Genomic DNA, 15,874 nt, shown 5'->3' on the forward strand with positions numbered 1-15,874 from the left:
CGGACCTTATTGGAAAGGCTAGATGTCATACAGGGACAAGGACTCAGAATATGTAGTGGGGCGTTTTAGACGTCCCCAGTGGCTGCACTACAGATGGAGATGGGGGAAATGCCATTGCAGATTAGGAGACAGCAGCTGGCAACTAATTATTGGGTCAGGGAGAAGGGGATACAGGAAATTAGTTTAAAGAGTATATTGAGTAGAACGTCATTGGATATAGTCTCAAATATTTTGTTATCTTTTTTAAGAGCAACGGGGCTGGGAGGAAGGATTTAGTTTCTCCCTGTCTCTGGCCCACACTCCAGTACAGTAGGTGGCGGTAATGCACCATAACGTTAGATGCCAACCGCCGATAAACCCCACCGAAGAAGAAGAAGAACAAGGGACGTTATTGAAGGAACCTGTTTGGAACATACAATTTGGGCCATTTTGCTCTCGCGATATTACCCGTACGTACTACGTGATTACACGTCAGACGAGCTGTGTTGGAGAATCATGGCGGAGCGCAGGAGGCATAAGAAACGGATCCAGGTAAAATAATTGTAACGCTAACTGGAAGAAGATAGTTTTTGCTTGGATGTATTACGGAGTTTATTTTCAAGATTGAAATATTTCCCGCAACAGACTAGTTTTCTAGTATGGTAATGTTGCTAGCGATTCGATGCTGGTGATAATAGGCGAAAAGCTGTGCCAGCAGCTAACGTAAACGACTGAAATATTTAATTTTGCAGGAAGTCATTTTGCATAACATTTATTTTTAACACGAATATTTCAAATAGCAATACCTAGTTATTACCTAACATTACCTAGTTACTGTAACATTAGGTATTTACAGTTTGCTAGTTAGCCAGGCTATCTCAGATACCAGGCAGAGAAAGCTAGCGCAAACCCGTAGCCAACTAGCTTTGCTACCAGCTACTAACAAAATTAGCCAGCTAACGTTAACATCACAATGATCGTAAAGCAAGTTTCGGTTGCATGGCGGGCAACCAGATGTGAAGCCAAGACGTGTTTTGGAATATAGAAATAGCTAGCTAATGTTACTGTTTTGACAAGCCAAATGCCACTGATGCTCCAGCACATCCTCAATAATTGATGTTTGATGGCCACACGAGAATAGTCTCATTAAAACGACGTTGACGTAGTTTAACTAGACATAGCTAGATTGCATCATGATTTCTTTCGAGGTACATTGGTCATTGTACAAATTGCAATAGTTTTGCAAGCAATGCTGGACTAGTTTTCTTTGGGGTAAGTCCCTCTCAATTGTTTGAGACAAACTCCGGGTGGGTATGATTTGTGGAACGTTCCAACAGGAATCTGTTACAAAAACTTCGTAAATAACAAGTTTGCCAACAAACAACGCATACAGGGTTGTATAGCGGCAGAATAAGATACCGGGTAGGGAGTGGGCTACATCATTAAGTTTAAACTCACCACGTTTATTCCGAAAAATGTCTATGGTAGCCTGTGGACAAACATTAAGAATAAGCTACGTGGTGAGTTGATGCCTATTCGGCAGCTAGTTAGCTATGTGAATTGATCATGCAACATTGTATGCGTTGTTTGTTGACGACCTTGTACTTTACCAAGTTTTTGGAACCGATTCCTTTTGGAATATTCCACAAATTATACCCACCCTCAAACTCATGCCAACACTCTAAATACAACTCGACAACCTGATGACAATAACATACCTTACTGTAGTGTAATGGAAGTTAATCGAATCGATTACACACAATTCAGGCCTTCTGGTCATTGTCAAATTACGCAACAGGTTCACATCACCTTGACATACATCAACAACAGCTGATAGGCAACACCTTGGCTGTCAGTGTTAAAATTGCTTAATATTCCATATGTCCTTCTCCTGGCTACAGGAACAGGGTATGTTATTATGCAATAGTTGAAATGATATCTATTCCTTTATATCCAGTTTGTTCTCTCTTTTTTTCTCTAGCTCTGTCTCATGATATGGTAAGGGAAAAACACATGTTTTGAATAACTGATTACTATGTTGCTTTATTACCATGAGGAGTGAAGTGAACTTTCGGTGAACATAAACATTGAACAAAACAGTACCCAGGTTTGATAGCTGGCAGTGGCTATGCTATCCTCATCAACTATTAGACTAACCAGATTTGGACTTGAATTTTATTTGGCCACGACGTAGGCAGCGAGAGTGAGTGTGGGGACAACTGGGCCTGAAAGAGTAGGGACTATCAAGACAACGTTGTGAAATGAGGAGATAAGCTACTGCCTGATAGTTCCAAGAAGAACACAGGTTTTAGTTTGTCTATTGCGAAATGCTTTTGCTATGGCGGGCCCTACTGAATAGAACTGTCTTTCATAGGGGAAGCGAGGGTGGCCTAAATCCCTCCTCATATTCATAGGATAGGCTCAGGTAAAGACGGGGGAGTTTTTTCCATTTAGTGGGGCCTTGTGTGTCTGTATTTTGTAACTGATGATGCCCATATCTGAACTAAAACCCTGTTTCAAAGCCCTCCTTGCTTCATCATGTGCTGTATAGCTGCGAAGCCAGCCAGCTGGGCCAGAGGCGGCAGCAGGCAGGACTGAATCTCATTGTGCTGATGCTCTCTCATTCCCCTCCATGTTAGCAGGCAGTACTGGCTTCAGTGTTGGGCCATGTTCAGTCAGTAGGCACGGAGCAGGAGATTATGAAACTGAGCAAAATGGAGGGGGGTGCGAGGGAATTGACCAATGATAGTTTGTGTTCGTTGTCTGTAGTGTCCAAACAAGTACTACAGTCCCATATATCACCATAATAAGACTATTTCTGGAAATCCCAGTGAAATAGCCTAATGTTACATAATTCCATTTTGTTTTTATAAATGCTTCTTTATAAATCATATGAAATGCTTCAATTCATGAATGTCATTCAACACCACGTGGTCATATGCTGGATGTCAGCCTTCCCTCCCCCAATTCTAACCTTAACCATTAGTAGGGAAAAATCCTAAACTGACCCAAGATAAGAGTCTAGTTGCAGCTTCACCCTAATCCTGGCCTTTGTAGCTCAGTTGGTAGGGCATGGTGCTCCTGTAGCTCAGTTGGTGGTAGGGCATGGTGCTCCTGTAGCTCAGTTGGTGGTAGAGCATGGTGCTCCTGTAGCTCAGTTGGTGGTAGAGCATGGTGCTCCTGTAGCTCAGTTGGTAGAGCATGGTGCTCCTGTAGCTCAGTTGGTAGAGCATGGTGCTCCTGTAGCTCAGTTGGTAGAGCATGGTGCTCTCTGTAGCTGTAGGCCCTACAGTGTTAGCCTTTGTCGATGGCAGTGTTTCCTGAACATGGTCCTCAAAGGGGTGGATTTTGCCTTAACACAGGAGCAGCAAACGTGTCGCAGCAGAAGAGTAAGCATTGATGGTATTCAACTCAACATGGCATAGTAGCACACAGACTTGTGATTTCCCTTTTCCTCACTGTGTAGGAGGTGAGTGAGCCCACCAAGGAGGAGAAGGCAGTGGCCAAGTACCTCCGCTTCAACTGCCCCACCAAGTCCACCAACATGATGGGCCACCGGGTGGACTACTTCATCGGTCAGTGCTCCGTTCATACGCTCTCGTTCGTTCACTCATTTAGGACAGTGATTCTCAAACCAGTCAGCGGCAGTTGGTGCCTGTCCCCACAGCATTTGATCTTTCAGTACTAGCACATAAAGTGCTTAAATTAGTAAACCATCATCAATCCTGTACTAGGCCTAGTTGAATCAGGTGTCCTACTGTTGGAATTAGAGGTCGACCGATTATGATTTTTCAACACCGATACCGTTTATTGGACGACCAAAAAAAGCTGATGCCAATTAATCGGACGATTTTTATTTTATTTTAATATATATATTTGTAATGATGACAATTACAACAATACTGAATGAACAATGAACACTATTATTTTAACTTAATATAATACATCAATAAAATCAATTTAGTCTCAAATAATTAATGAAACATGTTCAATTTTGTTTAAATAATGCAAAAACAAAGTGTTGGAGAAGAAAGTAAAAGTGCAATATGTGCCATGTAAGTTCCTTGCTCATAACATGAGAACATATGAAAGCTGGTGGTTTCTTTTAACATGAGTCTTCAATAATCCCAGGTAAAAAGTTTCAGGTTGTAGTTGTTATAGGACTATTTCTCTATACCATTTGTATTTCATATACCTTTGACTATTGGATGTTCTAATAGGTACTTTACTATTGCCAGCCTAATCTCGGGAGTTGATAGGCTTGAAGTTATAAACAGCGCAATGCTTGAAGCATTGCGAAGAGCTGCTGGCTATTGCAGTAATGTGCTGTTTGAATGAATGCTTACGAGCCTGCTGCTGCCTACCACCGCTCAGTCAGACTGCTCTATCAAATCATAGACTTAATTATAATATAAGACACAGAAATACGAGCCTTATGTCATTAATATGGTCTAATCCTGAAACTAGAATTTTGAAAACAAAATGTTTATTCTTTCAGTGAAATACGGAACCGTTCTGTATTTTATCCAATGGGTGGCAACCCTAAGTCTGAATATTGCTGTTAGATTGCACAACTGTCCATGTTATTTCATAATTACGTAAAATTCGGGCAAATTAGTTTGCAACGAGCCAGGCGGCCCAAACTGCTGCATTTACCCTGATTCTGTGTGCAATGAACTCAAGAGAAGTGACACAATTTCCCTAGTTTAGTATTGCCTGGTAACATGAATTTCTTTTAACTAAATAGGCAGGCTTTAAAAAATGTACTTCTGTGTATTGATTTTAAGAAAGGCATTGATGTTTATGGGTAGGTATATTCGTGCAAAGATTGTGCTTTTTTCGCAAATGCGCTTTTGTTTAATCATCCCCCGTTTGGCGAAGTTGGCTGTCTTTGTTAGGAAGAAATAGTCTTCACACAGTTCGCAACGAGCCAGGCGGCCCAAACTGCTGCATATACCCTGACTCTGTTGCACAAAATGCAGAGAAGTCACAATTTAGATAAACTAGTAATATCGTCTACCATGTGTAGTTAATTAGTGATTATGTTAAGATTGTTTTTTATAAGATACGTTTAATGCTAGCTAGCACCTTACCTTGGCTCCTTGCTGCACTCGCATAACAGGTAGTCAACCTGCCACGCAGTCTCCTCGTGGAGTGTTCAAACATGCCGATTACCGATTGTTATGAAAACTTGAAATCGGCCGGCCATTCCGATTAATCGGTCAACCTCTAGTTGGAATATCCCTACTTCAAATAGGCTATCATTGTGGGGACTGGTTTGAGAAACACTTTTAGGGTATTAAAGAAGTGTTGTTCTTTTTTTGACCACTTGACTAGGAAAACCCCAATTTTACACTTTAAAGCTGCAATATATAATTTTTGGGCTGACCCAACCCAATTCACATAGAAATGTGTGTTTATAGAATGACAGATCTCATTGAATGCAAGTCTAAGAATCTGTAGATCTGTTCTATGTGCGCTATTTCTATGCTTCCTGTAATTTTCTACACTATACTTGCTTGTTTTGTCACATAAACTTGGGTGAACTATTAGAATTTAAGCAACCAGGAAATGGTTTCTGCGATTTCTGCGTAGTGCATCTTTAACTAAGGCCTGAAGTTTTTCCTGGTCAGGAACATTCGGGATAAATCTGGGCCTTAGTAGTAGGCCTTGATGTGAGACGACAATTTGTTATTTCTTCCGGTCCTGCTGAGTTGAGGGTTGGAATAGCTAACCTTTGACCCAGAATCTCTCACTATATCTCAAAGTAGTACTGTTGACCTGCCAATGTTTACATTTGCCCAATGACTTTAGCCCCATAGCAGACCTATTCTGTCAACAGTGTCAGTAAATGCTGTTTGCACAGTCGTTGGTTAAATATCTGTGACGTGCTGTGTCTGTTGGAAAGGAGCTTTTGTACACATCCCCAGGGGCCAGGATTTCAGGATGTTTTCATAGCATGATAGTCATTGAGTTTCAACGTACCGTATCTCTCTACTACCTTTTGGTGTCATTTTGAACATGGTTGTCTGTTTCCCTTTGTCAGCATCCAAGGCGGTGGACTGTCTGCTGGACTCCAAGTGGGCAAAGGCCAAGAAGGGAGAGGAGGCCGTGTTCACCACCAGAGACTCTGTGGTGGACTACTGCAACAAGTTAGTCTAATGTGGGAGTGCTGGTAGTTGTCTAACTACCACCCTACACTAGAACTGAAGTTGCTTTCACACTACACATTGTTCACTACAACTTTCATGGTTGTATGTTGTCCCTATGTCCTTAGGAAGTTCGAGGCATAAGAATATTGGGGCAAAATGTGTGTAATGTGAAAGGTTCTACAATGACTTTATACAGGCTCCCAATGGTTTCAGGGGCTCCCAGACAACATCTGAAACAATATTTGACCATGGTTGATCTTAATTATGTGTTCCGGTGTTTCTGCTCTCCTCCTCCAGGCTGCTGAAGAAGCAATTCTTCCACCGCGCTCTGAAAGTCATGAAGAAGAAGCCAGAGAAGGACATCAAGAAAGACAAGGAGAAAGAAAAAGAGAAGAAGAAGGATTCGAAGGATGTAGAGGCTTCAGATGTAAAGAAGGAGAAAGAGAAGAAGAAGGATTCCAAGGATACAGAGGCTTCAGATGTAAAGAAGGAGAAGGAGAAAGAGAAGAAGAAGGATTCCAAGGATGCAGAGGTGTCAGATGTAAAGAAGGAGAAGAGTGTATGTAAATTGAATGAACTGAATATATAGGCTCTGAACATGTTGTATAGTTTGTAACAGGCTAGACCACTTAAGCGGGTTGGTCATAGAATCTAGATCAATCGTATTAGAATTTTTTTTATAAAGGCCATATGTCCATGCTGTTTCTTTGTGCTCAGGACGATAGCCCCGGAACGCCAAAGAAGAAAAAAGACGTGAAGAAGAAATTCAAACTGGAGCCTCATGAGGATCAGCTCTTCTTGGATGGCAATGAGGTGAGTTGGAACACAGGGAATCCTGGGAAAAGGGCTCCGCCTCTCCAAAGATTAGGATGGGTGAAAATATGAAAGCGGGACTTTCTGGGAAAGTGAGCATGTTTCAGTCGGCGTGTAGCCAGAGGTCATTGTTGTAATATTCACTTTGAAAAACAGTGAAGATTCTGATCTTTGTGGCATGAATTCAGCACATTGGTGTTTTATTCCCTGTGACATTTGAGAGAATTCCAGAGCAAATGAGTTTACTTTCACAAGATAACTGTTTGAGGGTGCACTTAATGAGAAACAATCTCCATGACGAGAGACATTCTTTGTGGCGTCAGTTTGCCATGCAAGCATGACATGATGGTGATGATATGATGGCAAAAGGTTCAATGTGACTTGCACGGAGTTCACCATGTGATATGTGAAAAACGGTGAATCGCTGTGATTGATAAGTTAAAAGCTATTTCTAAATTGAAATTTAAAATTGTCATATTTACTCCACTTTCCAGGTATTTGTTTGGATCTACGACCCAGTCCATTTTAAAACCTTTGCCATGGGACTGATTCTGGGTGAGTGTAATTGTAGTATTAATTACCTAGAATATTCCATTTGGATAACTGATTAAACTGTCTTTCACAAATAACTGATAATTGCAACTGAATTGGTAGGGAGGGTCATGAGTAGTCGGAATGGACGAAACTCGATCTCTAACCAGAGGTCGAAACGTTGTCTTAAAGACACCGTTCATCTGCTTTGATTCTAGTGTTCCATTTGTACATGTGCATTTGCAAGGCACAATAAAAAAAAAGAAACCAAGCCAAGCATCACTCAGTCCCTAAATTCCCTTTTCCCTCCGTGTCTCACTAACACAATTGCGTTCTGATCACTCCCTCTACACATGCGGGCTGTAGGCTTCAGTTATGCCTACAGAAATAAATGCCTTTAAAAATATATCTAACTGATGGGATACACAAGCTACATTCCTTGCCAAATGACAACAGTTTTATCGCGTTCAAAATGGACTTGTTGACTGAAGTAGGGAAATAGGTGGTTCCAACAACGAGCAGTTTTGGAATAATTGCGTCACGTCATTTTTCCGCTTAGGCTACTTTGCGAACTGCTTGTGCCATTTAGAATAGGTTAGGCTATAACACTTTTAAACGTAGACAGTGAAAAAATGCAAAAACGTGAGTTAAGCCTAGGTCTACTCACCAAACAGATGTAGTGGCTGCAGTTCATCACCATACATTGTTCAATGTGGAATTGTTAATCCATTTTTTTAAATTCCAAAGAATGGCAGAATAAACTAAATCGAACGTCTATTGAAAAGATTCTGTTTTGTAACCCAGAAAAAACGTCACCTCGACAAATTGAGCCCAGTTTCAAGCGAGAACTCTTGAGAATAACTATTCCAGACGCGCATCAATTAGCACTGGCAACTGTTTTTCAATTTGGAAACATATTCTGTTTTATTTTATTCTGTTATGTTGCATCATGATTTTTACTATAAAATAAGAGCCTCTTGACTGTGATAAGGGCTCTGAAACTTAACAAAATAAGGCTAGGTCATTGCACAGCCATAGGCTTTTACAAGCAAGCGCCACTGATGTTAGTGCCTTTTTTGGAGATTATTTTCATTGGAGATTATATATAATTAGTTGATTTTACGGTTTCAATAAATTAATCTTAAAATGGCACATGTTTTTTTTTTATTGACGTGTGTGTGCGCGTATATATGGGGCAATTAGGATTTGTTATCTGTAGTGGTTATGATAAATCAGGCATTAATGCTCACATTTTTTTCCAGTGCAGGCCTTGTGTTCTAAAAATAACTTTATTTGACTACTGAAAAAAAATGCAATTACTCGAACAGTCAACATTTCAAATGCCCATCCCTCTGAATTGGTAAAGGGAATAACAATGCTTATTTTCCACTGTCTGCATCTCTGTTTCCAGTAATTGCAGTGATCGCGGCCACTCTCTTCCCGCTGTGGCCGGCTGAGATGCGTGTGGGTGTGTACTACCTGAGCGTGGCAGCAGGCTGTTTCGTGGCCAGTATACTGCTGTTGGCTGTCGGTAAGAAGGAAAACACCCAACCTCTAGACATTTGTGTACAACTAAAAATAGTGGAACTCAATATGGCAGCACCAACTTGTCCTCCTAATGCTCTAGGTAGAATTGATTGCTCTCGTCCTCCTCGGACTGCGACTCCATTTTGCTCCTCCCCGCCTACAAAGACTCAAAAGGGATGTTCCGGTGGTCAAGTCTGTACAACGCTGTTCTGACCTATCAGAATCCATGCTCCAAGATTGTTTTGATCACGCGGACTGGAGTATGTTTGCGTCTGGGGATAACATCATTGAATACGCCGACAAAAATACAGAGATGATGTGATACCGATGTCTATCTTTCAAAACTTAGCGGAATCCGAAAACGTGGATTGATGGCAGCCTTGTTGGGGAAACTGAAGGAGAGACATGCTGCTTATAAACAGGGCAAAAGTGACCTGGGATAACTGTATGGTTAAACAGCACAAATACGACCCACGCAGATCGTTAAAAATACGAGACACAAGTATAGGGACAAAATGGAGGAGTAATTCAGCGGGTCGGATACGAGGCAGGGGCTTCTAACGATCACGGATTACAAAAAGAAAGCCAATCACGTCAGACACTAACACCGGACGAGCTAAACCCCTTTTTCTCACGTTTGGAGCATAAGGGTGAGCCGCCGAGGAGAGCCCTCCGAGGACAACGAGGGCTACGTGCTGATGGTCTCCACGGAGGATGTACGTACCACTCACTTCTGTCATCATGAAGTGCTTCAACAGGCTAGTCAAACACCACCACCTCAACTTCCTGACAAACGTAGCCTACATTACCTCCTCCACACTGATCTTCAACATGGGGGGGCCTCACAATGGTGTGTCCTCAGTCGCTTCCTGTACTCCCTGTATACCCATGACTGGGTGGCCTCACACAGTTACAACTCCTTCATCAAGTTCGCTGACAACACGACAGTAGTAGGCCTGATTGCCAACAACGAGACGGCCTACAGAGAGGAGGTAGGCACTGGTGGCGTGGTGCCAGGTAAACAATCTCCCTCAACGTCAGCATAACAAAGGAGCTGATTGTGGACTTCAGGAGGAACCAGGCTGGGCATGCCCCTTCCCCGTCAACAGGACCGCCGTGGAGACAGTCAAAAACATCAAGTTCCTCGGGGTACACATCTCCGAGGAGCTGAAATGGTCAAACCACACAGATGCAGCGGTGAAGGCACGACAGCAACTCTTCAACCTCAGGAGGCTGAGGAAATGTAGCCTGTCTCTGAGGGCTCTCTGTTCTACAGGAGCACCATGGAGAGTATACTGTCGGGCTACATCACAGCACCCACTGCCGCTGACAGCAATGCCTCCTGCCTTCCTGGACACCTATAACACCAGGTGTCGCAGGAAGGACAAGAAGATCATCAGAGAACTCAGCCACCTGAGCTACGGCCTGTTCTCCACAGAGCTGAATAGTCCCCCCCCCCCCACATTCCCTGTGCATGTGATACCATATTGCTAATAGCCTTATCCAACCCTTAAAGGGATACTGCCAGGTTCTGACATTAAGCACTTGTTCTACTTACAGAGTCGGATGAACTCGTGGATACCATTTTTATGTCTCTGTGTGCAGTATGCAATAACTTAAGTGCTAGTTTTGCGAGCCAATTAAATGCCAGAATCTTGCAGTAACCATTTAACGGGGAATTCCAATCAAGTTAAAATTCTGTTTTGTTCTTTTACCTTTTAAAATAATGTAACTTGTGTGTTTACCTAGAGACGTGAGTCAAACTGGGTGACATGGCACCTCAGCTGATGTCACAGGGTTGCGTTCCTTCCCCTCAGCACCATTGACGTTAGTTGCTGGCCTATGCTGTGACATTACAATGCCATTTGACAATGTTTATCGCCCCTCAGCTCGCTGCATCCTGTTCGTGATCATCTGGCTGGTGACGGGCGGACGCCACCACTTCTGGTTCCTTCCCAACCTCACGGCTGACGTGGGCTTCATCGACTCTTTCCGCCCGCTCTACACCCACGAGTACAAGGGCCCGCGGGACACCAGCAAGAAGAACCAGGACAAGACTGAGGGCAAGACCAGCGATGAGAAGGAGGGTGACGGTGAGGAGGAAGAGGAGGAAGGTGAAGGAGATGAGGGCGAGGGCACAGCGCCACAGGGGACGGAAGAAGGCGAGGTGGCGAAGGGGACGGGGACCTTAGCGAGTACCGCTGAGCGCTCTGACACAGACAGCGATCGGCGTGAGGACGAGGGCTCGCAGCACAGCAATGGAAATGACTTTGAGATGATCACCCGCGAGGAGCTGGAGCAGCACACGGAGGAGGAGGAGGAGGAGGAGGAGGAGGAAGAAGGAGAGGGGGATGAAGGAGAGCAGGAAGGAGACGGTGAGAGAAAGCCCTTGCCTGTTCAAACATAAACATTTTATCACTGCCACCTCCTTCTCCTCCACCCTCGTGCTCCTCCAAGGACAACCTCCCACCTCCTCCAGGTCTTGTCAACCTCGCTGAGGAGACCACTCCATCCATTGCTCCGATCTTCCACCAACTATACAGATGCCACGTCTGAGTATCGACACCGGTGTCAAATGGCTATAACATTGGAAAAGAGAAGCCTTATTGTGCTTCTAAAATCCCCAGCTTATTTAAACTAAGAAATGCAAACTAACTTAACAGATGTTTCTGAGGAAGTTGTCACGTTAGTTCTCTCGACGTTTTCCCTATTTTTCGGTACTTACGTTACGACTGTTGTCCCATATCATTCTAGTTAACTCATCCACTCTGTGTTTACTATTGCTACAATGCTTCCCTTGTATGTCTCGTTTTTGCTGTGAGGCCAAGTCTCTTGTCAATTTCCACAGACGAGGGAACTAAAGAGCTATGGAATCGTTGTTTTTACTAGGGGAAATACTGCCGTCTTGTCTACCTACCCCTCAAATCCAGACTGTTGTCTTATGAACAACGTGCGATTTGTACAATCATGGTTAGGCTAAGCCCAGTGTTGTGTCCAGTAGCTGCAAAACACGGTAAAAAAATTGAAATAGGAACCAAAATATACACGTTTTCACCATTTCCCTACTGAACACGACCTTGTCCTTTGGTCTATTGTCACCCAACTGGGGTCAAGGTCCTGTACTAGCAGTGGCATTTGGCCCTCTGTACACAGTTCAACTCTTGTTCTTTATGAGTCTGATCTCTCCTAGGCAGCCATCGGACGCTACGATTGACCAACCGTTGGCTACGCCACTATAACTAATGTGGATGCACCAAAATCCATAGTTTAACCCACCCCAAGAAAGACCTCACTTATTGGTGGTATTGGCGAAATATGTCTGGTGAGAGAACAAAATAAGAAAAAATAGTGGCGGCAGATGAACAGCATTAACAATAAACAGCCTTGTGGTTCTTTGCGGTACTTCTTATTTTCAATGAGAAATGTTTGGTTGATAATGATCGGTTCTGCACACACACACACACACACACACACACACACAAAACCAGAGCTCATAAGAGTCATGTCGGACAACAAAAATAAAACAGGTCATTTGAGGTGCCGCTTTCTAGAAGAAATGTATTGTGGCCACGCACATGCAGACAGCAAAGATGGAATGGAAAACCTGTTTTTAAAGTTTTGTATTCACCCTTTAGAATCGGACATCAACATTAAAGTGCCAAACACGTTAATTGTTGTTACAATGCATGCTGTTTTCATACGGGAAAACATGTCAAAAGTGTCAGCAAGGGATTTTGGTACATTTATTAATTTTTGTAACAATTGTGTCAAATTCCAAACCTTTTACACCTTAGAAACGCAGCGCAGTATAGGAGCTAAGACATTTGTGTGTAGACATCAATCCCCTTCTCCCTTCAGTTCTATCTAAGCCATGCAAAGCAGGCAATATGTCCTTAATTAAGCTTACTATACTCATTGTACGATCGCTTGTAATAGTATTGTCAGTTCAACTCGGATGCCCATACTTTCATGAGAGCTGTTGTTGTGTTGCCTTCATTGGTATTATAGTCATGCTAACTGACAACGATGGAGACCCATGTGAATGCATGGGGACTCCGTTGGAAACCAATGTGGTCGAGGTCCAATTCTCTGTAGTGTTGCATTATGGGGGCTGTGGTCCAATACTGTCTGTTCGTAAGGTTGCATTCTTTTTGGCTAGAGTTGTTTTAGATGCTAGTGAGGACGATATATATAAAAAATAAAGATGTCATTTATATAAGGAATTCTATATCAAATATATTTTTAATTGATAAATTATGAGCCCACTTTGTTCAACTTGAACAGAATCCTATTTTTTGGGGTATCAAAACTTTTTATTTTCAGTGAAATGTTTATTTTGCTCAGTTATACTTTTTTTTACTATCATTTTGACCACCAATAGGCATATTGTCAAGAGTGTATTGTACTCTCATTATTGGGGACTCTCACCAGAAATTTAGAATATTTAATGTGATCAGATGGACTACCTATTTTTGATCTAGTTGATATTGATCGATTTTGTCATTTATTTTGTGTAGAGGAATGTATATAGAAAAACTAGCAATGTGGCTACTTACAGCAAGTCCCACAAACATGTTTGTTTCTTGCCATAAGAATAGTGAATGATTAACTTGTGGTTGAGAAACCCGTTGGCAGTGGATTGCATAATATTTTATATTGCTGTTCCACAATGTTCTGGGAAGAAAGTTCACCCCACTGTGGAATGGTAGAGCTGAGCTTGTGAGAGCAAGGGAAAACAGGTACATTGATGATTCGGATATCCCAGACTCTACACAGATGGACTCAATGTCTAGACTGAGGAGTATCTTCCAGACACTCATACCCTTTTCACAGAATCTTGTCGACCCGAACGATAGTGCTGGCCGGTTCCTGGAACTATGCTGGATGCTTAACGAGGCTGGCGCAGTGCAGCTCGGTGAACGGGTCAGTAGTGTGAAAAGGGTACACTGTCTTGCTTTCCCGTTCTCCGAGCTTGTTGACCGCGGTAGATTTCCAGCTTGTTTTTTCATTGTCGTGTTTCCCTGAACTTTATTCAACTGCGTGTGGCTCTTGTACAATAGAAATGTACTACTTACAACTGCACCCTGTGTAGTTGGTCTCTTATTTTTTGTGTTCATTTTCAATGCTTTTCTGTTTCCTCATGTCTTCTGGAGCGCAAGAGTGCGTTCGTAAATTCAGTCTGCAGTTCCAGAGTGCCCTCTGGGCATTCATAAATTGAGCGTTGTCAGATTGTCCATTGGTAAATTCATAACATTTTGCTCTCGGCGCATTGAGAGCACTCTGACCGAGGAGTACGGTTGAGCCGAGCGTTCTGACCTCACAACAGCAGTCAAGCACCCAAGCTAACTGGCTAACATTGGCTAGTTTGTTTGCTACTTCCAGACACAAACCCCACTGAAAATGTCTCGCCCTAGCAGAGCTGATTTAAACTGTTTTCGTGTTATTCAGGGTGTTGGTGACTAACTGTGCTGCTGGCAACAATTGTATTACACTTTTTGCCGATGTTTACTGACACCGGCCATATTCAACAGGTGTTGAGCGTTCGTAAATTCGTCAGTTATTCTGCGCTCTGGCACATTGAGCCAGAGTGAATTTACGAACGCGCCCCAAGTTGCCAGTAGCTGTATTATTATGAACTATTTCACGAAAATCTCATTGTTCTTGAGTCGTCTTCTTGCACAGTACCAGTCTGTTGTATATTGTAGTATTCATCTATACTGCTTTATTCCATTACATTTCTGGAAGAAAAAAATGTCATGTTTTATCTGTTGAAATTGTCATTAGTCACTTAGTTGTTCATATTTGGATCAATATCATTGAGGACTGTCTCTTGCAATATTTCAATATAATGTCATTAATTGAATGTCTGAAAGTATATCTATCTTATTGCAATAAAAATATAGAAAGCAGTTGAGTTTCCTGTCTTATTTGCATGAATTGTTGGTGCTTGAATGAAATTATGCATTTCAAATTACCTGTTTTTCATCTACCCCAAACTTAGTGTGTCAATTACATAAATAGGTCCTCTTCCAAAAAAAAATATAATCTTACACAGATAATCCAGGGGCTGGTTACTGACAGCAACACACAGTTGACTCTTGCCACCTGGCTCTACTTAGCCTAGGCTTTTATACACTGAGTGGACAGAACATGTTCTTTCCATGACATAGACCACGTGTCAAACTCTTTCCACTGAGGTCCCAGAGTCTGTGTTTTTCTCTCCCTTTGTACTAGGCCACTAGTTGGTAAGGAACGCCCCTCACCTGGTTGTCTAGGTCTTAATTTAAAGGATAAAACTAAAAACCTGCAGACACTAGGCCTTCCATGGAATGAGTTTGATACCCCTGACAGACTGACCATGTCACTTGTTAAATCCACTTCAATCAGTGTAGATGAGACAGGTTAAAGAAGGACTTTTAAGCCTTGAGACAATTGAGACATGGATTGTGTACAGTCGTGGCCAAAAGTTCTTAGAATGACACAAATATTAATTTCCACAAAGTTTGCTGCTTCAGTGTCTTTAGATATTTTTGTCAGATACAAGCATTTCATAAGTGTCAAAGGCTTTTATTGACAATTACATGACATTGATGGAAAGAGTCATTTGCAGTGTTGACCCTTCTTTTTCAAGACCTCCGCAATCCGCCCTGGCATGCTGTCAATTAACTTCTGGGCCACATCCTGACTGATGGCAGCCCATTCTTGGATAATCAATGCTTGGAGTTTGTCAGAATTTGTGCGGTTTTGTTTGTCCACCCGCCTCTTGAGGATTGACCACAAGTTCTCAATGGGATTAAGGTCTGGGGAGTTTCCTGGCCATGGACCCAAAATATCGATGTTTTGTTCCCCGAGCCACTTAGTTATCACTTTTG

General features: G+C 42.5%; 1 protein-coding gene across 1 annotated transcript; it reads left to right on the plus strand.

Moving 5' to 3' along the window:
• Window positions 1–423: 423 nt before the first annotated feature.
• LOC129823723 (translocation protein SEC62-like) lies at window positions 424–14,911 on the plus strand. The gene is made up of 8 exons (XM_055882672.1): window positions 424–531; window positions 3,446–3,554; window positions 6,026–6,131; window positions 6,429–6,690; window positions 6,849–6,944; window positions 7,439–7,499; window positions 8,887–9,006; window positions 10,892–14,911. Exons 1-8 carry the CDS (start codon window positions 496–498, stop codon window positions 11,407–11,409), a joined length of 1,308 nt encoding a protein of 435 aa, XP_055738647.1. The 5' UTR covers window positions 424–495; the 3' UTR covers window positions 11,410–14,911.
• The last annotated feature ends 963 nt before the right edge of the window (window positions 14,912–15,874 follow it).

The sequence above is a fragment of the Salvelinus fontinalis genome, chromosome 26, assembly GCF_029448725.1.
Source record: "Salvelinus fontinalis isolate EN_2023a chromosome 26, ASM2944872v1, whole genome shotgun sequence".
NCBI lineage: Eukaryota > Metazoa > Chordata > Actinopteri > Salmoniformes > Salmonidae > Salvelinus > Salvelinus fontinalis.

Bases quoted from the DNA above. Each gene is read 5' to 3' on its own strand.
- LOC129823723 (XM_055882672.1), top strand. From the start codon at position 496: ATGGCGGAGCGCAGGAGGCATAAGAAACGGATCCAG. The intron at 6,691-6,848 runs GTATGTAAATTG...CTTTGTGCTCAG, and splicing joins ATGTAAAGAAGGAGAAGAGT to GACGATAGCCCCGGAACGCC. The intron at 6,945-7,438 runs GTGAGTTGGAAC...TCCACTTTCCAG, and splicing joins TCTTCTTGGATGGCAATGAG to GTATTTGTTTGGATCTACGA.